The sequence below is a fragment of the Anas platyrhynchos genome, chromosome 5, assembly GCF_047663525.1.
Source record: "Anas platyrhynchos isolate ZD024472 breed Pekin duck chromosome 5, IASCAAS_PekinDuck_T2T, whole genome shotgun sequence".
NCBI classification, from domain to species: Eukaryota; Metazoa; Chordata; class Aves; order Anseriformes; family Anatidae; genus Anas; species Anas platyrhynchos.
Genome location: NC_092591.1, coordinates 8641927 through 8665722, shown reverse-complemented (window position 1 = coordinate 8665722; position 23796 = coordinate 8641927). Strand labels below are relative to the sequence as shown.

General features: G+C 43.8%; 1 protein-coding gene across 3 annotated transcripts in view; it reads right to left on the bottom strand.

The window, feature by feature from the left end:
* Nucleotides 1–23017, bottom strand: part of JAG2 (jagged canonical Notch ligand 2) — a 68143-nt gene extending 45126 nt beyond the window's left edge. For 2 of the 3 annotated variants that reach the window (XM_038179858.2, XM_038179859.2), the window contains exons 1-2: nt 22602–23017; nt 22091–22414 (exon numbers count right to left, since the gene is read on the bottom strand). In XM_038179858.2, coding sequence (XP_038035786.2) covers nt 22091–22414; nt 22602–22973 — 696 coding nt within the window. In that variant the 5' untranslated portion in view covers nt 22974–23017. The remainder of the gene's footprint in view (nt 1–22090; nt 22415–22601) is intronic. The other variant, XM_072038219.1, reaches the window with a different exon arrangement.
* Nucleotides 23018–23796: the final 779 nt, after the last annotated feature.

Sequence of the window (23796 nt, the reverse complement as noted above, 5' to 3'; positions counted from 1 at the left end):
TTACCGTGATTGGAATGCAAGGAAAATAAAACTTCAGTGTTAAATAGTTATATTACACTCAAGGAAGATCAGCAGTGACTACACTGGACAGAGGCATTCTTGTCCTCTTCCAAAGGCAGTTCTGGCTCAAAGGATAAAGATCAATTGACAAGAAGCCACTAGTTTTGAGGGATGACAATATGCACAATTCCCTATTATTATTTATTAGGGAAAACAAACAGTAGTGCAGCATTTTCTCCAACTCCCCACCTGAATCTAACCCCACCTGAATATTCAGGGAAGCAAGACAGGATCCTACTGTAGTCTGAAAATACTACTTGGCACCCTTGTAAACTGTTACCTGAGAAATAAATGTAAAGTGAGTAATATCAGAAAGTAACTACTGTACAGCAGTGGCCCTGATGTTTTTTGGCAGTTCTAAGTCTGCTTATTTTGGGGATGAAATAAGTATAACCTAGGCAGAATTCTGCAAGTGGCTGCATGATACCAAGTTCCTTACCCACCTCCCCTGCTTTTAACAACAGATTTTGTAACCTATCCCTCATTTTTCTTGTGCTCCACTGATTTCTATCAGAAGTACAAAACAGTGCTCAAGTGCTTCCAGATGTCCACTTACTCATTTTATCTAAGGGCTGGTCTTTCCTACTGCAAATTAGCCATTGCATCTAACTGCCCACACAGGCTAAGGCAGTAACACACTATAGTCTTGGTCAGCTCTGCCTTCCCATTGTTCCACTTGAAAGCAGATCTGGATCTCTACCTAGGATGCTAGGAAGTTTTTGTGGGAAAGGGAGCTGCACGCAGCACACTGTTTCAACATGCATGCGCTGGAAGGTGTGAATCAATGGGCATCCTGCTGATTGTAAGATGCTTAAAATAAGGAGCCCTATAGCTCCAGTGGCAAATCTGACCAAACAAGCTAGCATACACTCTAGAGCTGAAAGCATTCCTGCAACACCTTATAGAAACATACTACATTACAAAGAGTTATGACTAACCCACAACCCTTCTTCTAACATGCAGAAGAATGGGGTTTCTGGCCACACAACCAGACCCCAGAGCCTGTGCTGCTGCCTGGCAGGACATGGACAGCACCCTTCAAGCCACAGGTCCAACAGGCCAAATTCCATCGTTTGCTTTTCCCCCTCCTAACTAAGGGCAATCAAGAGGTATACAGCTATCTACAAAAAGCCTAAAGGGAGCACATGCAATAGAGACTCAGAACATTAAACCCTTTTGCTTACTGGCACCCCATATCCCTGCTTTCCTCACATCTACCTCCGGCCTCAAAAGCTCAAAATGGCGGCAGGTGGCCATTTACACATGGACAAACACATGGAGTGCAATGCTTTAGGAGGTCTTACAAGCGTGACTACAAGCTAGAGATGTTATTCAAGTCACAGTAAATGGAACTGATAGACGAATGCTCATTTACTTGAAAAACCCATGTCAGCTCCGACAGCTCACTTGTGCAGCTTCCTGCTTTCTGTGATGCTCACACTTACACACTTCCAGAAGGGCCTGACAGACATAAGAACAGATCCAGAAAAGAAGCTGATTAAAGGGCTGCTCTCCCTCTAATAGACCAACCCAACTTGTGATGCCTTCCTCACATCCTGCTAGGCAGTAGCTTTAAGGAACTCCTCTGCCATAGGGTGATGAGTGGTCGTATTCCAGTTTATGGCCCCTCAACACAGGAAACAGATCCCTAACTTTCCAGTTCAAAAAACCTCCTCTCCCCCACTAAAGCATCAAGTCCCTCATTAGATCTGCTTTAATTCTTTCAAATTTTCCACTTTGTTTTAAAAGCACCGAAAGCATAAAGATGCATCCATGTTATTACGTTCATTATATGCTGCACTGAGAGCTTTCCAATTACAGCTCAACTATCAAAACCATTACTGAAAACTAATACCCACGTACTCATCCATGCTGTAACCCTACCTGACTGCCACACTAAGAGCTACAGGCTGATTAAGGCTAATGGATATAAGTGCCAAATAATACTTTCAGCTTATATAGACATACTCAGTTTATAAGAGCTCTACCATTGCATTAGGCATATCTCTACCTAGGGGATGGTCAGTCAGCACAAGATGCAAACACCTTTCCTGTAGTACAAGCCAACTTTCCTTTCAAATTGTGCTTTAAGAAAACAGTTAAAGAATTTGCATTAATTAGCTCTTCTCCAGAGTGTAAGGTCTACCCATACTTAATCTAAATACCTGACATCATCAAGCTCTTCAGAATATCATTAGGAACATGCTAGCTTAAAAGTTAAAGACTGTGTGGAAAACTTACCTAATTATACAAGTGTTTGAGTTCCTTCACAAATTTATCAAAAACCTTGTTTTCTAGTGAGCATCCTAAGAATGCCCCAAACTCATGAGTATTTTATAGCATTTCATGGGTATATTATATACACACATATACCACCACACCAGCTTATTTTGTGACTTGAATGCTTCTCAGACTTGAAGCTTATGACTAACACCTCACTAACAGGACATACACGTTCCAGTCCGTTCTTACATGTGAAAAAACTTTATTAAGTAGTATTTGTTCATTTCAACTAGTATCTTCTAAATATTTTGCTAATACTTTAGAAGTGGCCATGGCACAGATTGGAGGGGGGTGGGGAAGGCGAGGGGAGAGCACATACTGCACTGAAAACAGTTCACCTCCTTTAATTAAAGGCAATACAGCATTTGTGCTTACCAAAAACCACAACATGCTAAAGGCTACTGTTCAGAGAAGAACATCAGCACAGTTCTGCAGAAAATCACAGCTTAGCAGAAGAACCATTTCACAGGAGATACCTGAACAGATATGCTAACCTGTTGGGAAAGATACAACTTAAGCCTGTTTAACCATCTTGGCAATGCTGCTTCAGTTGTGTTTTTCCTAGGACCAGTGTTGACAAAAAACAACTTCAAAGCATTATTCCACTGCTTACACTAAACAAAACACTCCCGTTACTATCCCAACGACCTCCTCTCTGGGAGGGGGGGACAAGACCTGTAATATTGGTTTGGCAGTGTCTTTTCATGAACTATTACTATTACCTTGACTTCTGTAAATCAACACTCAAAAGGTGTTTTTGGAAAAACAGCCTTGTCAGATTTTTAATCCCAGGTAGGATGACCAACCTCCTGACTGCACTTTCAGTCAGGTACAGAACTTATATTCTACAATTCAAAACCTCCCCAAAACTCACAAAAGGCTTAGAAAATGTTACGGTTGAGCTGAAAATGAGTATTTGACATTTTCTGCATTGATTTTTACAAGAAGCTGTTGTGTATTAAAATATTTATTCTAAGAAAGATTCCTTAATTTCACCTGAAATTTTCTAATAGGTGCATGTTGACTGGAGTTTCTACAGATAGGCAAGAACCCCAGAAGAAGCCAGAATTAGAAAAAAGATGCTACAGATTAGAAAAAAGCACAGCTCCTAAACAAACCCAGGGCCCACACTACCATCCCATTCTGCTGAGTACTACACTGTGAACACAGGATCTCATCACCAGTCAGGGTCTTTCCCGTTCAAGCCTCACTTGAGAACAAACAACAGATTTAATGCAAAAATAGATCAAGCAACAGCCTCATATCTCTACTCACTCCAGAAGTTAAAAAAGTTAGACCATTAGTTAAGTCATCACCCATATCTCTTGCAACCAAGTCCCTAACGTCAATCAGCACAGCCAACTCTCAGATTTTTTTCATAACTCCTAGAAAAGCAAGGCAAAGACAGGTCCAGTGATTTTTTTTTCTTCTTCTTTTTCTCCCTGCTCTTTCAAGAGCCTGCCCCCCTCCTCCAAGCAGCCTGCTTGCCTGGAAAAAGCTGACTTAAAGGCACACATGTTCCATTTCCTTCCCCAGGAGCTCTGCAAGTCTTTACAACTTCCTCATGCACAAGCCAGAGCTGCAGAGGAAGGAAGAAGTGAAGAACGCTTCAGTGAAGGTCCAAGGCTGATATCTCTGCCACAGATTTAAGGGCAGACAGACTGAACAAGAATGCAGGTTGATCTTGACATTATGAAGACCTCTACAGAAGGAGCAGGTGTTCCTCACTCACCCAGGTTGTGTTTCTGAGGGGAGGGAGAGGGAAGGTAGAAGGGGGCTGCTTTTCAAAACTTCAAGGAAATTTCAGCCCTGCTTGCATGCAAGAACTTGTCTGCTGCAAGCAAAGGCTATTCCAGCATGTAAAATTATAAAAGCACCCCTCCTATAAGCCCTCATTTTTCATTTGAGAAGTACCATTGGCATGGTGAGTCCTAAACAAAAGCCTTCCCTTTGGAAACCAGGGCCAAACAATCCCATTTTGTCAGGAGCGTTGCGCGGAAGGCTGGGCTGGAGTACTGCAAACACGGGCAGCACAGAACAGAAAGCAGTTGAGCAACTTTAAGCCTCCTATTTGAGAGCAATTACTGAAGTTATACTCCTCTTGGCCAAGTCACAAAAGCAGGATGATGTTTACAAGCTTTGGAGCCTGACTGCTCTTTGAGGGGAGCAGTTTATGGGTTGCCCCACCTCACAGTCTTTAGGAAGTCTGCAAAATGTGGGGAGGTGGGGAAGGGTGAGAGGGGGTGTATTTTCTGCCATGGTTAACAGCCTGACATCTCCACCTACATGTGCTTGAACACCTCATTCCTCTCCTCCCCCAAACCAAGCAAAGTCAAAACTGGAGGGGTGTGTACACGTGTGTGTGCATATGGGGGTGGCAGGGAGAAATCAAGATGTCTAGACTATTAAGACATTTCATTGGAAAAGGAGCACAAATAAAAACAACAGGTGAGTAAGTTAGAAATGGTCTCAGAGTTAATACTTAACACCCAGGTAGGGACTCACCACCTTCAGCTGAAGAAAATTACCCAGCAACTGGGTGGAAGAATCCTACCACCAACCAGCTGCATGCATCTATATGAATGCAAAGATATAAACAACTTCAAGGAGGAACTCAAAGGGATATTATAACATCTATTTGGCAGCACGCAGGGCTTTGTGAAACAGGAGAATAGCATGCTTCTCTCCCAAGTATATCAAACTAGCAGATCATGACATATGTAACCAGATGATACATCTATAGGAATATCTTCAAGTGAAGGTTTGATGGTTTGAAGGTTTGATCCTGCTGCAGTGGCAGAACACAACCTCAGAGGCAGTCTTGATATATCACAGGACAGCAAATTGTTCATCTGTGCAGAAAAACTACTGGAAAAACCTACAAGTTTCTGGTAACTTAGTACCTTTGGCAGAAACTCAAAGCACATCTCATCTGATTTAACTTTGTGACAAGTCTCAGACACAGTATTTATTCCCATCACCTTAGTACTGAACTTAAACCCTGAACTTCCATAGCATACTCCACCAGAGAACTGCTGCAGACAGAGCATCCTTCTACTCCACTAAGTTGGAAGGAAGCATGCACCTTGTTTTCACAGTGCCAGAAGCAAGTCACTAGCTTCTTATTTAGAAAAGCTGCAGGAGATCTGTCCAGCCAGTAGTCCTGCAAAGATTTGTATGAAGAAAAGCTGCTAGCTACTACTCTTACCTTCACAGGACACTGCAGAGGTTCTAGAAGAGCCCGTTCCTATTCTAAACCAGTGCCTTTCACCATTGCGTGCGTAGCAGTAACGCTAGTCTTGCAGAATAGAAGCTATAAAAAGCATGGACAGGAGTTGCTATCTGTTATTCATGCCCAACCTAGTCCATCCTTCATTCCCTGAATCCATCATATACAAGTCTCCTGGAGTACAGCAGAGATTAAGTTCCACCTCTGAAATCTAAGAAGTCATTTGCAGTCACTTAAATTTGAACAAATGCCACATGATTAGCTTCCAAACCATTTATTTCCCTTATAGTTTCAGAATTAAGCAAAAATAAATCAGCGAATACTTAACGACTCAAGCACAAATGGTCCTGCAATACCTTGCTATTGCCAAGGTTTTCCAGAAAAAATGCACATTAATTTTTAATGCCAATCCAATCCCACTGATAGGTTTTGCTGAAACACTTCTATCTCACTGCAAGTGCCTTCTGCCTGTGTCACCTCTAGACACCTCCTGTATATAAGCCTTTGTATTTGTTTATAAAACTAAATGCATCAAGAGTAACATAGAGAAAGCATAGAAAAAAAAAACAAACAATTTAATCTTAGGTGAATGATCAGTAACTCCCATGCAAGCAATGACTGTTAGTCAGAACTGCTCGGCCTGGAAGAAAAGAGGACTGAAGTATGTAGCTCTGTAGGTTTCTGCTACAGAAGGCCCAGGATTTGGTTAGCAATAGACTGTCCATTTTCTTGTCAATGACAAGACAACAAGAACCGCAGGTCCAATTAAGCTAACATAAGCCATGATCAGAAACAAAGAAGTGAGACAAGATGGCACTTCATGCAAAGCCTGGCAATGTTACATAGGTTGCCTAGGGATGAAGCAGGTATAAGCTTTGTGGGTCCAAGGAGAAACTGCCACAAGCACTTCAGAGAGACCAGTCACAACTAGTCAACAATTCCCGTTTGGGAAAAAAAGGCTTAGTAGAATTTAAAAGAAATTTTATATATCTTTGCACTGTCCTTATCTTCCATAAGTATTTGCTTACATTCCCTGAAATCTAGTTTCAACCAGTAGAGGTGTTGTTCCAAAACAAGTATTCCACTTTTTCTGATGGCTGACATTAAAGCAAGAGACTATTAAAGAAGCATTTACAATGTAAAATTGTGCAGGCCTGCCTAAGTCATCAGTGTCTACCCTAAGGTAATCAAAATCATGACCAAGGAACAGTTGAGGAAAAAAATTACAGGAAAAAAACAGAAAACAGTCCTGAATTAGATTTACAATTACACCTCAAAACTCCTCTTTGAAAGCTATAACATCTGAGAGGTAGTAATTAAAAAATCTAATCAAGATTCTCCTTTCTGCAATACTGAAATGCCACATCAAATTAGGACTATTCCAGAAGTCAAACCATGTACACGGCACATCCATAACAAGCTGTATAACATGTTGCAACATACACCGAAATGCTACTCAGAAAAAAATGAGCTGAGCTACAGCTACTAATAGGGAAATAGTAATATCTGGAAAACTTTTCCTGGGGAAAAAAGTAATCTAGATAGTCTTTTAAGAACAATTAAGTGCAGCCTGGGTGGTACAAAGCAGAACATACTATCATCCAACACAAGGTAAAAGAAATGCACAAACGAAACAAGCACTTATTAACTAGCTGACAATTGACAAGTGTCAAGTGAAATACTAAGCTTACTGACTTCATAGCAGTTTTTGACATAAAACTGTCAACATATAGGATAAAAACCCTGTTTTAACTATGGAAGACCCAGTATATTTCTGGGGGAAGGCCACAGTGAGAAACACAAAGACCTTCATGCAGAAGCATACCTTCGATAATTAGGCAATCAATCTTCAAACTTCAAGTATTGTATTTGCCCCGGTCAGAAACAATTCCCTCCTGGTTTCCATGTAACACAGGCAAAGGCTTGTGCCATTTCTAGTCACTAACTCCACAGTGACTGAAGCAGCAAGTGCCACCTACCCCATTACAAGCTGGGTCTACCAGTCTCTCAACAACCACTCTAAGCAATAACACTGCCTTCAAAATCATCACCTGTATTTGAGGTAGGGGCACAGAAGAAAGGGTGAAGATTAAGTTCATGGGACTGGCAAGAGAGCTGTGAAGGCAAAAGCACCTGTGACAGTCTAGAAATACCAGCTAAACTAGAGAAAAGAATTAGAACTTTAAAGCTGGAAAGGAGAAAAAGTCAGAGACCTGCTGCAGAAGTTTCCCTAACTTGAGGTGGTTCCCTCCGATGCATCTGCAAGGCCCTCTGCACCTGCCCCAGCAGCATCAGTCACTGTAAGCTCAGTCCAAGGCTGGGACTTTAGAGCCATAACTTGAGCCAAAAATAAGAAAATCTTTAGTGACCTGAGGAAACACATAAGTCAAGCAGAACAGAGGGTGGGGAAGCAGGAATTAGGGCATCCCAGGCTTGTCAGAGCCTTACCTGTAGAGATGTTATTTCACAATTTGATTTAAACCTTTGCACACTGCCCAGTAGTCAAAAAATACCCTGAACAACAATATTTTGATCAGTACCCACAGAAAGTCTCCAGAGACTTCCAGAACTCAACACCATTCAACAGCTCAGTAAAACTGCTTATCTTCCACATGAAGGAAGCCCACCCCACCACATGCTTTCCAATTTGCAACAAAAGCTTAACAGATTTTTTGCTGTCATCTATTATCACCTCCAAGGAGGTGATCCTAAGACCCACTGGACAGTGGACTCATGTCCAACAAAAAGCTTCAGAGATGGGAAAAAACAGGTCTCTAAAAGAGACAGTTTCTCCCAATTGTCATCCCTTCTGCAGATGCCATAGCACTGCAAAGCTTTGCTTGTGAATAGCAGCTGTGGAAGCACAATCTACACTACCAAGAAGCACATGTACAAAGTAAAATTCTCCTCAAAACAATGTAGTATTAAAACCATCCCACTGTTGTTTAGCTTTAACTCTGATGATCTATTGAAACAATGATGAGCACAGGGCACAAAGGAGCTAACGCAACCAGTAACCGCATACCAGGGCTCAGTAGAGGCATCAGCCACCCTTACTACTGCCACTCTGCCAGTTAATTTACTTAACACACTTAACCCTTGGGGAATCTGATTAAAAGTCAACCAATAAGTGCACCATTTGCATTGGCACCTGCCTCTCAAACAAGAGAGCCCAGTGTAAACTCCCCAGATTTCATGTCTTTGTGATGCTTCTAGAGCAGGAAAAAAACACAAGGAAAATGAAACGTACTCCACTGGGAATCGACCCAGCAAACCTGCTAGAACCTCAAGCCACAGCCTTCCCTTCCATCCTACTTAAGGAGAACACAAGGTGTTTATTTTTAATTGAGATTAGAAACAGATTAAATCAGAAATTATACACCAAAGAGAACATTTTACAGCAAATGTTTCTCCACTAGTACCTGAATTTAGTGGACAAAAAAATAAGTCTTTGACTTGGCAGAAAACACTGTTTTAGAAAGAGGGTCACAGGACTATGTTCCAATATACATTTGCCTTTTATGTAAAAACTATTTTTTAAATACTTTCAAACGTCACAGCTATTAAGATATAGCCCTCTGTACCACAGCCAAAGCCAGCACCGGGAGTTTCCAGAAATTCACTGAGTTAATCCAATAGCAAAGAACAGAAGGAAGTATTGATGAAATTAGAGAATGGAGAAAAAAGCCTTTTAGAAAGAGACGTGCACAAACACAACACACTGCAGTCAGGTATCCTCTTAACAGCATTTTATTAGATTTAAGTTGAGGCTTTCAGCCTTGCTACCACCTTTGAAGGTGGCAAACTTGATATTAACCAAGTATCCATGACCTACTCCTTCCTTAAAGTTCTGGAAGAAGTCCAAGATAAATTAAGCCCCATTATATGTACACTTTCTTGTTGCATTAATGAAAACGTACCTAGATTGTCTCTTTTGAAGTGTATGCATCAACTATGAAGACCCATTAATGGCTGGTGCAAGCCTTGTTTTATGCTAATATTTAGAATTCAAGAGATGAACTAGTAATTAATACTGCTCTTCCCCTCCCCTCTGCACTCCATGTGGCATGGATATTAGTGTCCTCTGGGCACTTCAAGCCATACATCATTACAATTTCAACTTGAAGTCAAGAGGGAATTAAACTAACTATGTAATAACATACTTTAATTATTGTTCTAAACACAGAACACCTGCATGCACTCTTTTGTATTGCAAATACACATACTAAGAAGGTAGGCAAATACAGGAAAGATAGATATGCCCCCAAGTTCTATCTATGCAAAGTTCCTAGGAATAAAGAGTATTTTAATCTTAACCCTTTTAAATAACATTAGCTGCTGGTAGCACTGCAGTCTTCTTCATTTATGAAAAGGCAAGTGCCCACAAAACCAATTCAAGCTAATGAGACAGGATGTCTTGCCCTAGGAAGAGGAGAGGCCCATGCTCAACCTCTGCTCCGTTCCTAAGGGAGCACAGAGATTAGGGCACATTTTTTTTTTTTTTTTTTTTTAAGTTCTCTTCAACTCTTACCAATCTTACTCAACCAAATCCTATTAATTCTAGAGCTAGCTGTGCAGTACCAGCCACATTTGAAAGACACACGGACAAAGGCTTAGCTGGCCCCCAGTGATGGCAACAAGTGACTGACCAAGCATTCATGTAACTCCAGACAAGATGCATGATTGTCCTCCAACAGTATTTGCTCTGAGTTCAGATCTAGCCATAGGCCTCTTCATTGAAAGGAAGAAACATCCAGGTTTTATTGTGTAGCTGACATAGCAATACATCAGGTCACTTTGAACTTCCATCTGATTGTAGAGTTCCTCACTGACAGTTTCAGGAATTCTGGCAGATGGCATAAAATGCTTGTGCTGTCCTTCATTTCAGCCCCAAACTGAACACCAGCTCAAATTTGAATTTCTACGCACGCTAAGAAGGCTGGCTGAGAACATGGAACACCTTGATTTCAACACCATACGTAGCTGCTCACCTTGCCTTACATCCTTCTCAATTATTTGCACCAGGACACTGCATACATAACCAAAGCTCTATCCATATCCCACTGTTCTCCGTATGAAAGTAGTCTGACCAGACAAGTAAAAGTTCCCACTACAAAAGAGGGCACAAATTCTTTCAGAGATCAACACACAGGATTTGAAGGAAGGATTAAACAGGGATTCTTCACACAGACAGGCACATGTAGTTACGCATGCACAGGAACACTAGTGTCTAGTTTATAAACATGTTCCTGAAACAAACGCTTGGTTCACATTCCAGTAGCAGCACTGAATCTTCTGAACACTATTTTGTAGCTACAGTAAATCTTAATCACACTCTCGGCACCAACCACTATGCTGTATTTAGTTACTATTAAAAGCCATCTGCTTACAGCAGCAAATAGAGCACACAACAGTATAGTAAGTCTACAATTCAAGGTACCTATTTGAATATACAGTATCCTGAAGTCCATCAACCCCACTTTAACAAAATAGCACCAGAACTCCAATATCTTATCATATTTTTCAAGTTAAGGTATAGTGGAGTAGATCTGATATAGCTTTATGTTATTACAGATCACAAAAATACAAATTGGCAGTCCTTTTGAAGGAAAGCTTTGAGCACATGGAACTCGTGAAAGCAGGCACTTGTCAGTTAAGAGTGCTTCCCCATTTTTTTCCTTCTCCCCTCACCAACACAGATCTGGAAGCTATGAAAGGGAGATCATCTCAGCAAATCCTCAAATTCATTTCATTGTTGACCCCTAATTACTTCTCTGGGGTAGCAATGTTCCAGCTTTCTTCATAAGGATGAGTATCCACAGAAAAAAAGAAGCAATATAAAGACAATCAAAATTTAAAGAACTATTTAAGTATAATATTAAGTTTATTTTGCTAGTCCAAACTAGGATTCCTAACTCAAGAATGCATACAAATGAGTAATTCTCAGTTTCTTTAGCAGTTTCACTTGTCACCAGTTCCTCTGCCATTCTGTCCAAATCCCTTGGCAAGCTAAAGTTTTGCAGACTACCACATCTTGAAAGTCCATCCCAAGGTCTTGGGGACATACAAACTATCGCTGATAGCAGACTGCCACAAGTCAGAGAGCCTCCTGCCAGTTAAAGCTTATTTTATTTACCTTCCAGTTGCAGCGATCTGGGAGCAGATATGAACAGCTACTGATATTCACCATCATGTTCTTCTCCTAAAGCCTGGTGACAGTAATATTCCAACAGTCCACAGCTATGTAAGTCCTGTGTACTTTTTCCTAAGTACACAGCACTTAGGAAAAAGAGGTATTTGAGTTCTGGGAATTACCTCTTAAGAGCTGCCACCAGCTACATTTGAGCAACCATTTTACCTTTTATCTTAGAAAGCAAGAGGAGATGTGAAGTAACTAAAAGCTACACAACCCTGAAGTTTGCCATTAAGCTGTGGTGACATCAGAACACACCTGAGGAGCACTAAGTCACTGAAAGCCAACAATCAGCATGCAAGTCTGGACATTGGTTTCTCTACTTTCGCTTCCCCACTTACGAATAAGAGAAATCGCTGGTCTCTGTGGATCAACCAGGGAAACAATATTCAGTTCAAAGGTCTTAAATACAACACTACAACAATTTGGGCCTATATGTAAATATATGGTTTAAACAACAACTTATAAACAGAAGAGATGCTATCCACTTCTTGTTGCGTAGAACAAGAGTCATTAGCAGAGGCTTGTAGATGGCTATGCTTGGTCTTAGCAGTCCAAGTGAACATGGTCTGACTTCTAGACTTGGCTGATTGCATGCAGCCAGTTACAGTAAACTCCATGACATATGATAAGGAAAATCACATTGTTTTTAAACATAAAAAATTAGAACTATCAAAACCACAACAAAAAAGTCTTTGTGCAAGGTGCAATAGCAAGGAACTGCCACTGAAATCTCTAAAGCAGTAGCACAGGTTACCAAAACAGTACTACTCAAATTGTCTTTAGCCATTGGAAAGAACAGCAAATGGTACCCAAAATTGCACACTGTTAACTTCTACTTCAGTCTTTATTAGAATACATCAATAATTAAGCTTCTTATGTATTTAACTTACTGCCTGCCTAAAGCACATGCCAGTCAAGCCTTCCAAGCATCAACAAGCTCTGTAATTAGAATTTAAGTTCTCCAGCTAGCAGCTAGGACTTTTAACTTTTAAAATGTAGGCTGTTTTAAGATAAGACACTTCAACTTTGCAGAATTATAAACAGAATTACACATACTCAGAAAAAAAGACCAAAATGATTACACTTTGTGTTTTAAGTTAACAGCCAGCTCATCCAGTATTTCATTACAATTTGCATGTACTGCTTTAGGAGTACTTAAAGCTAGCATTTTCTACTAATTGTAGGATACTGCATCAATATTAATACTGCCTACTCATCGAAAGCCTAGAAGTGTTAAGTTTATCCAATTTTAACTTGAGATGCTTCTTTACTTAAGCTGGTATGTTCAGAGTACTAGAAAGCACACAGTAGACTAGAGAACTAGTGGACCATCTGGAAGTAGAAGCAGCATTGCAAGAAGCATTTAAGTGTAGTAATAATCAAATAATAATGTACTGAACAAAAAACATCAGAAGACATCCTGCTGGGAACAAGATATATACAATCAGGACTTTCAAGCCTGAAGCAGGATGTAAACAGATTGCAGTTTATGTACTAATACTCCAGTCTTATCTCAGATTTAAAAAAACTTCAGAGAACGAGCACCTGTGCATCTGTCCAAGGGGCATATAATTGGTTACTCAAGGACTATTAGGCTGTTCCTTAGCAACCTCCGCAAGCTCTAATCAAGTAAGACTAAGATTGTCATTTAGCCTTCAAATGCCATGCCCCTTCCATCTAATATAGCATTTTAACTACTGCTGAGGAGCACACAGTGATTTCAACTACAGATAAAATCCACGCTGTTTTTCAGCTGAGAGTTACCAGGAAATCTTCATTTAAAATATGCTTTTTAACTTAGTCAGTTTCCAAAACAGCAATCGATAAAATACATCATCGATTTTCATCTTCTCTATACACAGTAATAGCTAACTACAATTCTCAAAAATCACCTTGGAGATAGTTTAGTAAATGAGCACAACCTATAGCTCAACTACCAAGCAGTGTTTTATAATGATAAACCATTCCCCGAACATAATTACAAGAGAAGAGTTTAATATCTAAAGCAGCTGTAGACCCATTTCAGGTAAATAGTGAGCATTTATCTCTCAGAGAGAGGTGGTATTTAAGTCTTCAGAGATGCAGAAATGCATCTATTGTGCTGCACACAAAGGATTTCTCCAAACATCACTGAACAGAACTCTAGCTACCAGAGCCAAAGGAATCTGAGTAACTAGGAAAATAAGAGTAACTTAACCATTCAGTCCTAGCCCAGCTTCATTGCTCTTCCTTATATACTATGCACATACTATAGTTTCCATTCAAGATTACTTGTAAAGTTTTACATACAGTTTTTCCTTAGATAGTAAGCAAAGGCACCAAGCATCCATGACTGATCCAGTAAGAGCCACTCCTCCCTGGCCCAAGGTGATGCACCAGGGAGACACTGTAAACCCTACGGCCACATGTGCTCCTTCATCTCTCCCTGGATGTACAGCAGAGGAAGGCAGTGGCTCCGGTGCACCATACTGGTGGAAGTTCAGCAGGTGCCCAACACAACTAGCACAAATGGACCTAGTCATCCACACAGGTTCTCCCCAGCCTTGGGGACAGCAAGGGAGGGTGATGGAGTGCTCAGATTACACGCCAACCCGCCACTCGTATGACAGCAAAACACACCGTACAAGAGCCACCAACATGACAGCACTGCTGATGATCACCTCCAGCCAAAGGCTGACCAAGTTTAGATACCTACTGACCCAGAGCCGGAGCAGCTTTCTGGCAAGAAGCCCAACAAAGGCGTATCAGAGTGCTGCAGAGGAAGAGAATGGCAGAGTTACTGCCAGGAGCCACAGCAACCACCTTTGAGTATCTGGATAAACATGAAGAGGCCAGAAGCAGTGTCAGTATACCCTTATTCCTCACTCGTTGGGCTAGCTCCTCTCCTTGCAAAGCACTTTTCACAAGCTTCTTCCAGCTCAGAGGATTACTAGCAGCTGGAAGCAGAGTGGCCCACAGGACAGAAAATCGACATGCTAGCAGGAGAGCCCTCCCTGTCCTTCTCAGCCTCTTCAGTAGGCCAAGCAGCCCCGAACCACAGCAAGCAACGCAAACAGGACCCACACAGAGTTGACAAAACATCAGCCTTGTTTTCAGAAGAGAAGGGAGGGAAGCTTCTGGGCACAGAGTAATCTAAAGCTTCTGCAGATGACTAAGTGCATGATGTGATTATAGCTGCTTTATGAACTTAATAGTTTCTACAGTATGTTCATTGCATGTATTTCAGAGCCCACACTCGCACAAACCAACACATAGAGGAAAAACAAGTGAAGGAGTCAGACTACACAGAAAGGGTGAGTTGCATTCATCTCACCTACGCAGTGACTGTGGTGTTGCTCAAAAAGAGGGGCCAGAGAGCCACCAGCCTTCAGGGACACCACCAAGTGAGACAACTCATCCACCTTACATCTGTCTTTAACACAATCCCTCCCATTCAAGAAAGACTTTGAGGCAAGTCATTAATAACTAACAGATTAAAAATGCACTAAACCATTTTTGGCATTTTTTTACATCCAGAAAATGTAGGTGTTTCACATCATTTACGGTTTGACAGAAGCTTAATTTTTCACTGCCGCTGTGCTGGCAGCCACTGAACTCTAGCAGCATTAACTCAAATTGAGCTGGACTCGTGCAGGGAATACAGGCAGTAGCATCAGACCCAGAAGTTAGGTTTTACACCACAAGGCTTCTCGACACCTAAGCCAACAGATTTCCTTGAACTTCACTGGATCTCTCAGAAAGCCTACGATACGATGGGACCGCAGCTCAAATAGGCCAAATATCACAAGTCCGATATAAACACACCAACTGCAGTTTCACCCCCAGCCACTTATGTTAAAGACAAACCAGATCACTGAAGATTAAAGCTACAAATACTCATGTCTATAGCAGACCTTTCATATAGTCTTTTTTTTGTCTTTTTTTTTTTTTTTTTTTTTTTTTTTTAGAAAACAGGAGTTGGAACATCTTCAAACAGCCCAAAGCCAGAGGTACAAAGCCCCCATCATGTTGTGGTGAATGAAACACACACCATTTCTACCTCACCCTCTTCTCCACCTCACATCCTCTAGCAAGAGGTAATCCTGACTCCTTTAACACCTATTCCATTTTCAGTGGAAGCTGTAATGCCCACACCAGCCGTGTGCTTGGGAGAGCAGCGTTTCACCCAGAGGCCGGCCGGAGCACCTTCTGGAATGAAGATCAGAGAGCTGACAAGAGGTGTCTAAGCACAGCTCTCAGAGTCTGGGAGGGAAGGTTATTTGTCTGCAAGTTTTGAATTCAGCCTCAGTGTTCCTTATAAATAAGCAAGTGTTTATCTAAGGAAGCTTTCAATGGGTATAAATAGAAGTGTTCTTTTTTCTATCTGGCCATCTCTGTGACATTCAAAAAAAAAAAAAACAACCCAGAACTTTAAGGCATACAGGCTTAAGCAGTTACCAGAATATCACCCTCCAGGGCACATTTATTTCAAAGACATAAGAAATTCTAGATTCAGTAACATCAATGCATGAAAGATTAAGAGTGCAAAGAACATTTCTGCTTAAAAGTAGAAGACAGATTTTCTATAGTTACATGAAACTTAAGTCTTTAAGCTTTCTATTCTGGGCAAGCTGCAAATAGTTGCTGGCACACGCAGCACGCCAATAATAAATCCCTTTTTCAAAGAGTGGTTCTGAAGTGCTCACCATTAAGGCACTGATTCTTTTTTAGAGGTGACACCTGCAGCTGCTATTGAAGTCAACTGGAGTTGTCACTACTCAGCATTGCTACAGCCAGTCTCTAAAACACCGCCCAATTTAAGACAGAGCACTGCAAAACCTGCAAGCTACTCTTTGCATTTGCATAGCCCAAACCTGAAGGGATATTGTTATATAATAAATCATCCCCTCATTGTAATTTCCAATCAAAAAAGCTTAAGTCAAATACAGGACTGAGCAGCTGAAAGCATATGATTCCCTGACCTGCTTCAAGACTGAGGAAATAAATATGGATTCAGAAAGTCTGCATTTTCTGATCCACAGCATTATTTGTCCCTGGGTCACACAAGGCAGGTAACGGCTTCACGCACGCAAGCACTGCAGGTGCTTCTGTTAGCACAAGGAACAGTTTGCCACGCCAGTTACTACAGCAGTCCCAGAACCTATTGACAAGCCAATCTGGCAGTGAGTAACCAAGCAGCAAGTTCAGGGAGGGAAAAAAAAGGGGGGTTGATATAAAAAAATAAAATAAAAATTGTGCTATCAGCACAGACTTCCATTTAGGAAAAGAGCTAGGCTACTGGCAAATGAGACATTAATAATTCATGTAATTCGTCAATACATATAGCTTTCTACTACATTATTTTTCCATGCTGACTTCCTGTGTTAATGAGGGGTTATAATGCATTTGCATCCCACATCATTATACCAGATGGATTTTACATTTTGGCACAAGGTGATGCTCTCACTCTTATTCCCTGCCCTCAATTCTTGCTTGGGACTGTGCTTGCATGTGCTTATTAAAAAAAATAAAGTTTCAACAGAGCAAAGAGCAATTATTTGGAGGCAAAGGCTGCTGAGTATCACTTGATATTTTATTTGTGAAATGCTGATCATTTTCATGAAGTGTGTTACGTTTCTTTGGTGCAACTACATCTAAGTACCTTTCTGAATTGCAAATGGTCTAATTTTAACCTGCCTAATTTGAGCACATCTGTCACGATGGGTCATCATTCAAGGCGACAGAGTGCACATCTACCCTACCAGGGAGCATGGAGTAACCTAATCCAGGATGTTTTCATTACGAAGCCTCGAGATCCTGATCTTAGGTAGTGATGTCTCTGTTAAGACAGAAGGTAGACCAAGTGTAACACTACCAGCCAAACAGAAACATACAAGCACATTTCCTAGTCAGACTACCTAGCTCCCTGCAGGCATCAAGGATCTAGATAACATGCTTCAAGGCTAAATGCCTCCCAGGGCCTCACTACTTCCAAAATATACACAAGTTTTCAAATTAGGAATGACAGTACTTGATGCAGAAGATCATACTCAAGTAGACACCATCTAAAAATGCCAAACAGAGCACTGGACCCATTAAGCAATAAAAGCTGCAAGGTCAAATATTCTTGCTTGGGTTTTGGCAGGGGAGGGGGAGCGGTTGCTTTCTAAGAAATCCAACATTTACTGCTGCAGCCAAGTTATCCTTTCAGCAGCTTTACATATTCAATGGTTCGTACTCCAGTTTATGTTTCAGCTCAAGACTGAACACTTCCAAGCATTTGGATGAGACTCACATGTGGACTGCATGTGGATGAAATCTACACAGACTGGATATTAAATTTAAACACTTTTGTGTATTACTACCTGAAAGTTAGCTGTACGTTTCTAAAGCACTGTTAAGTGTTAATAATCACACTCTAAGTAGGAAAAATTTAATAACAGCACTTACAAAAACAACAAATGAACTGCCTAAATTCCAGTAGGGAAGGCAGAGTTACCAGAGCAAGTTGTGAGGACCCCCTGAACCTCCAATACCCCTTCCTCAGATAGGTAAAGGGTCCTAACTAAGTACCTGTTGAGCATCAAGAAGAAATAAAACTGCTGTTGTTTTTTTTTTTCAGATACTTATCTCCAAGTCCCTGAACTCTGAAGTTCACCTGTGGAGTTCAGACAGAGCACAGTACTTGTGCACTGACTGTCAGTCACACCAGACTAGCAAGAACAGGGGGGCTGAGGGGAGATAATTATGCATATTGTTGTACATGATTTCAACATCCACGACTAGTCAGAACAATTCTTCTATATGACTAATTAACTGAAGTAATGAATGCCATACCAGTATTTATGGTGCAGGAAAAGCTGTGAATTCCCTGAGGGAACGAACAGGGTGGAGAAAAAAAACCACACACACACACAACTCCATTTCATGCCATCTTGAAAAGATGTATTAAAAATGGTTCCACATAATGCACCCAACACAATGCCTACACCTTTAAAACATCATCTTCAGGAGCTGTCTAATCTCATTTATTTAACCAAAATTTAAATTTTGGTAATATCCTGTTACTGATAGCTACTGCTATGTTAGGCGTTTCTAATTTGGTCAAAAGGAAGCACTTGAAGGTTCGGTGTCCAAACAAATGGTGTCTGAATTTCTTGCCATAAAAAAATGCTTTATAATGAACCTAAGCTGTGTAAGCGATCTGAATTTATTCTTCAAAGCTATTTGAACCCTTCTGTCTTCTTTCTTTTAAAATTACACACACGTTAATTGCATCATTTGTTTGTTAACAATCTCAAAAGAGCATTAAGCTGCAAGTTTTACAGCAGGAGGCAAAGAAAAAAATGTGAGGTAGGTGGGTGAAGACGACAGCTGTATTGTTCTAGCTGTTCCTCAACCTCTCCCACTGCCAGATTTCTGTGGATGATGTATCCCAAGGTAGCAATTTTAAGAACTTTTTGGCAATATCCCAAGCTCCTCTTGCAAATCAGAGATCAGACTAATGATATTAAAAAGAGACAGGAAATAGGAATAAGCTGGATAACCTTCTCTGTATCAAACCGGAGAAGCCACTGAACTCTGGTAGTGCAGCTTTACAGAAGAACCACTTGTCTTTTAGAGTAAAATGCTTTACATTTTTCCCACGTGTAATTGAAAAAAAAAAAAAAGGCAAGAAACAGTTATTTAAGATAGCCAATGCATTACAGATACTGTTAGTTAAGGACAATGTCCTATCAAACAGACATCAAGAAAACATCCCTCAAGTGATTTGCACATTACTATATGAGCATCCTTAAGTGAAGGAGCTACCACCCAGGCGAGTTTCATAAGAAGTTCACATATACTAATGCTGCTTTTCAGCGGGGCGGGATTCTTCAGTATTAGAAAAAAATACATTAAGTCCTTTGGCTACTGTGCACCAAAGCTAATTTGTTTCATAAGAGAAGAACACACTTCTATGAAAAGACTACATCCATACTGCTGTCTCATTTGGGTACAAAGAGATAATTTTGAAATTGCCCCAGTAGTTGAAATATAACCCAGAAACCCCATCTACTTTTAAAAAGCGAATTGTTAAACTAACATTACTGTTAAGCCTCTTCTTGCAGACTCTGTATGGCTTATGTACAATTGTGACAAAGATGCTGCATTCCCCATCAGACTGAACATCCACAATTCAAGAAACTACAACCTATAGGAGGGGCTTCTTTCCCTAAGTGCCTCTGCAGAGCGCGATACACGGACTGCTTTTAAAAGTACAGCTACTCCACAGCTTATTTTTAGAATCAAGGGTGGGCAGGGAGAGTATTCAGTAAACCTTCCAGAAATCAGCCAGCCACCCACTAGACTGCAGTGGCACTGTTTAAATAAATTACAGGCTGGTTTGCAACAGCTGCAAAGACACGGCAGAACAACAGTCAGAGACTTCAACTCCTGTAAAACGCTGGGGGCAATAATACCAGAAACAACGGCAGGCATGGTATTGTAAGCTAGAGACACTGTGGTAATCTACCTGCAAGAGGGAGGTCAAACAGGCCTTTCTTAGGACTCGATGAGCACAGAACAATATCCGGCAGCTGCAAGGTAGGAATGTGCTTATTCCAACAGAGTAAAAAACAAAGACGGCTGGGCTTAGGGACCTGCACTGTAAGGATTATCCAACTCTCCTCCTGTTTCAAGTAGCAATGCTAGAAACCAGCAAATTATAAGTGTGACTTCAGCTGCCTCTACTTCCTCGTGCAGATAACATGTAAAGTTTGAGGTGCTAATGTTACTGAAATCTCCTACTTAAAAGAGGAGTTTATGATTTCACCAAGCCCATATTACACGGTCAACAAAGGAGAAAGAATTTTAATTTTCCCTTTGATCTTATAACTTAAGAGCAGAGTTCCAAACACCCTGTTTTCTTTATGGTATTGACTATACCTGTTAACAGCAACCTTTCTTATTTCAACAGGCCTCTGGACAAACAAAGGCAATGAAAACAGTCCAACTTGGCAATGAGAACACAGAGCATCTGCGCAGAGAAATTAATAGTTTGTGCAAATTTATTCGCCACCTAATTCGAGCAAAACCCCAACCTCTGCATGGGGTGGTTAACGTGAGGTGCGTGAGCATCAGGACAGAGGGTCCCTGGTAGCACAGCAAGTTTTAAGTGTCTGTAGTGGAGCGGTTTCCTTTCCAAAATGAAACATACGAGCATTTTCCCCACCCGGACAGTTCCTAGCAGCAATTTCCAAGATAACAAAGCTCCTGCAGCCTGCCCACCTCCACAGACCACTGCGGGCCATCCCGTTTATTAGCCACCAGGTGCTCAATGCAATCTGTGGGTACCAGGGCCAGCGTAACTCACCCTGATAACCCCGATATCACCGTGATAACTTATCTCCCTGCCCAGCTGGGGCACCTGGCCATCCATCCCCTCACCTCAGCACTCCACCACCTGCCCTCTCAGAATGACTACGGGCAGCAGCTGTGCTGCCCAGGGGGGCAGCTACGAGCCTGGGGGGGCCCTACAAGCCCTAAGGGGGTGTCCCTAAAAACCCTTGAGGCAGTGGGGCACACAGCCAGGACCTGAGGGATCCCCCCATGCCATACCCACAGCGTGGGGGCGCAGGGGGCTGAGCCCCGTGAGGAAATGGCGGGCGGGGAGCGCACCGGGACCCCCCTCAGCGCTGAGCATGGGGGCAGCTCTCCCCCTCCCCATCCCCTCCTTCCCTCCCCAGCGCTCCGTACGGCGGCTGCCAGCCCCCATCCCTGAGGGGACAGCCGCTGTGTGTCCCCCCCCACACACACACACCCCACACACCCCGGGGCGGCGCCTCCCGCCCCTCCCAGCCCCGCTCCAACGGCAGCCGCGGGGGCGGGCGCGGCTCCACGAGCAGCACCAGCAGCAGCAGTGCCAGCAGCAGGAGCAGCGCTCACAGTATCAGTAGGAGCAGCGCTCACAGCACCACAGGAGCAGTGCCCGCAGTACCGGCAGCGCCCCGGGAGGGGCGGCCGCTCGCGCGCCCTTCGCGAGCCGCGGCACGCGCCCCGCGCCCCCACCTGCGCCGCCCTCCGGCGCCCCCTGCCGGGGGCAGCCCCGCGCTCCGACCCGCCGGGATCGTTACCGTGATTATCTTATTATTTTAATTAATTTTTTTCGTGCTGTCTGCCCCCACCACCACCACCACCGCGCTTTCTCGGGGATCCCGTCAAGCGGGACGCGCGGTGCCCGCTCCCCACCCTCTCTGCCTCGCGTTGCGTCCCGCAACCTGCTGCCCCCGAGCCGCACAGCAATAATAATAATAAAATAATTAATAATAATTAAAGCACAGAGGGGAGAGGCGGCGACCTACCGGCCACGCGAACTGGAAGGGGATAACGATCCTGCCCGTCTCGGGGGTCCTGCCTTGATGGGAGTACTTGTTGCCGTTCAAATAAAAAATATTTCCACCGAGCACGGGGGTAGATCCGAATCCGTAGTTGCAGGGTCCGACGGGGGTGATCTTGGCCTGGTATTCCTTGAGGCAGACCTTCACGTAAGTGTCGCACTCGTCCCGGGCGCAGCCCTGGTTCTGGGGGCTCTTCTCGCCGTCGCAGCACTCCCCGTTGAGCAACTCTCCGTTTACATTCCGCACCGAGTTAAGCTGCAGCTCGAAATAGCCCGTGCAGCGGGACACCTAAAAATAAAAGCCGAAAAAAAAAATAATAATAATAATTAAAAAAATAATAATAAAATAAAAAATAAGGGAGGGGGGAGACGGGAACATGGAGAAAAAAAAAAAAAAGGGGTGCAACAGCTCTGCGAGCAGCCCCGACGAGAAGGGGGCGCGGACCCCAAACACCCCCCCCCCAGCACCCCCATACCTGCAGGCAGGCGGCGAGGAGCAGCGCCAGGCCGAGAGCAGGGGCCGGGGGCCGGCGGCCGGCGCCCCCCATGCCTGCAGCTCCGCGGGGCCGCCTCAGAGGAGCCCGCCGAGCCCAGCGGCCACGGCCCCGGACCCGCACCCGGACCGGCGGCCGCTCGCGGCATGGGCGGCGGGGGAGCCGCCCGCAGCGCGCCGGGGGGCGCAGGGCATGGGCTGCCGGCGGGGCCGCCCGGAGCGCTCCGCTGCCTCCTCCTCCTCCTCCTCGTCGCCTTCTTCTTCTTCTGCCGCCGCTGCTCCGCTCGCCCTCTGTGCGCCTCGGCTCCGCGGACACCCAACAAGTAGGTGCCGGAGTGACAGCTTCATTACCCATTCGCCGCCGCGGCCGCCGCCTTCATATTAATGAGGGGGACGGGCCCGGCCCCGCGGCCGGCGGGTGGGGCCAGCGCCGCTCCCCGGGCGGCTCTTAAAGGGCGGTGGGGGGCAGCCGCCCCTCCCTATAACGCCGTGCCCTATAGCGCCGTGCCCTGTAACGCCGCGCTCTGCCCCGCCGCCAGCGGGGGCTCCGCGCGTGTGTGCGCACCCACGGGGGGGTCGCTTGTGGGGTATATGCAGTTATAGGGGGGTGTGTGCACCCCCAGCCCTGTGGGAGTGTGCACACACGGGTATCAAGGAGGTGTGTGCAATGGGTGATCGGGGTGGGAGCACGATGTAGGGGGATGCGCGATGCGGGGTCACCCGTGGGATGCTGCGTGCCCACAGCCACGTGTAGGAGCGCTCGGTGTTAGGGGTGCCGTGGTGGAGGAGCTGACGGGGTGGGATTGCCTACAGCTGTGGGGGAGTGCATGGGGTGGGAGCACCTGTGGCTGCACGGAGGAGCACATGTGGTGCCTGCGCCCACAGCTGTGGAGGGGTGCGTGTGCCCACGCTCATATAGAAACCCAAAGGGTGTGCGGGAGCACTTGTAGAGCCCCCTGTGACATGTGCAGTACGCAGAGCAGATGGCCAAGTGGTGGGATCATGTCCTCCTCCTCCTCCAGTGGTGGCTCGAGCTGCCAGGAGAGTAAGCGAGCAGAGATTTCTCCTTTAGTTTAAGCACCCTGTGATTTTGATCCCTGCTGACAACTATGAAAGCTATACATCCAGACAACTGCATGCTATGGATACGCTATCAAAGCCCAGATCCCCGTTTAGGA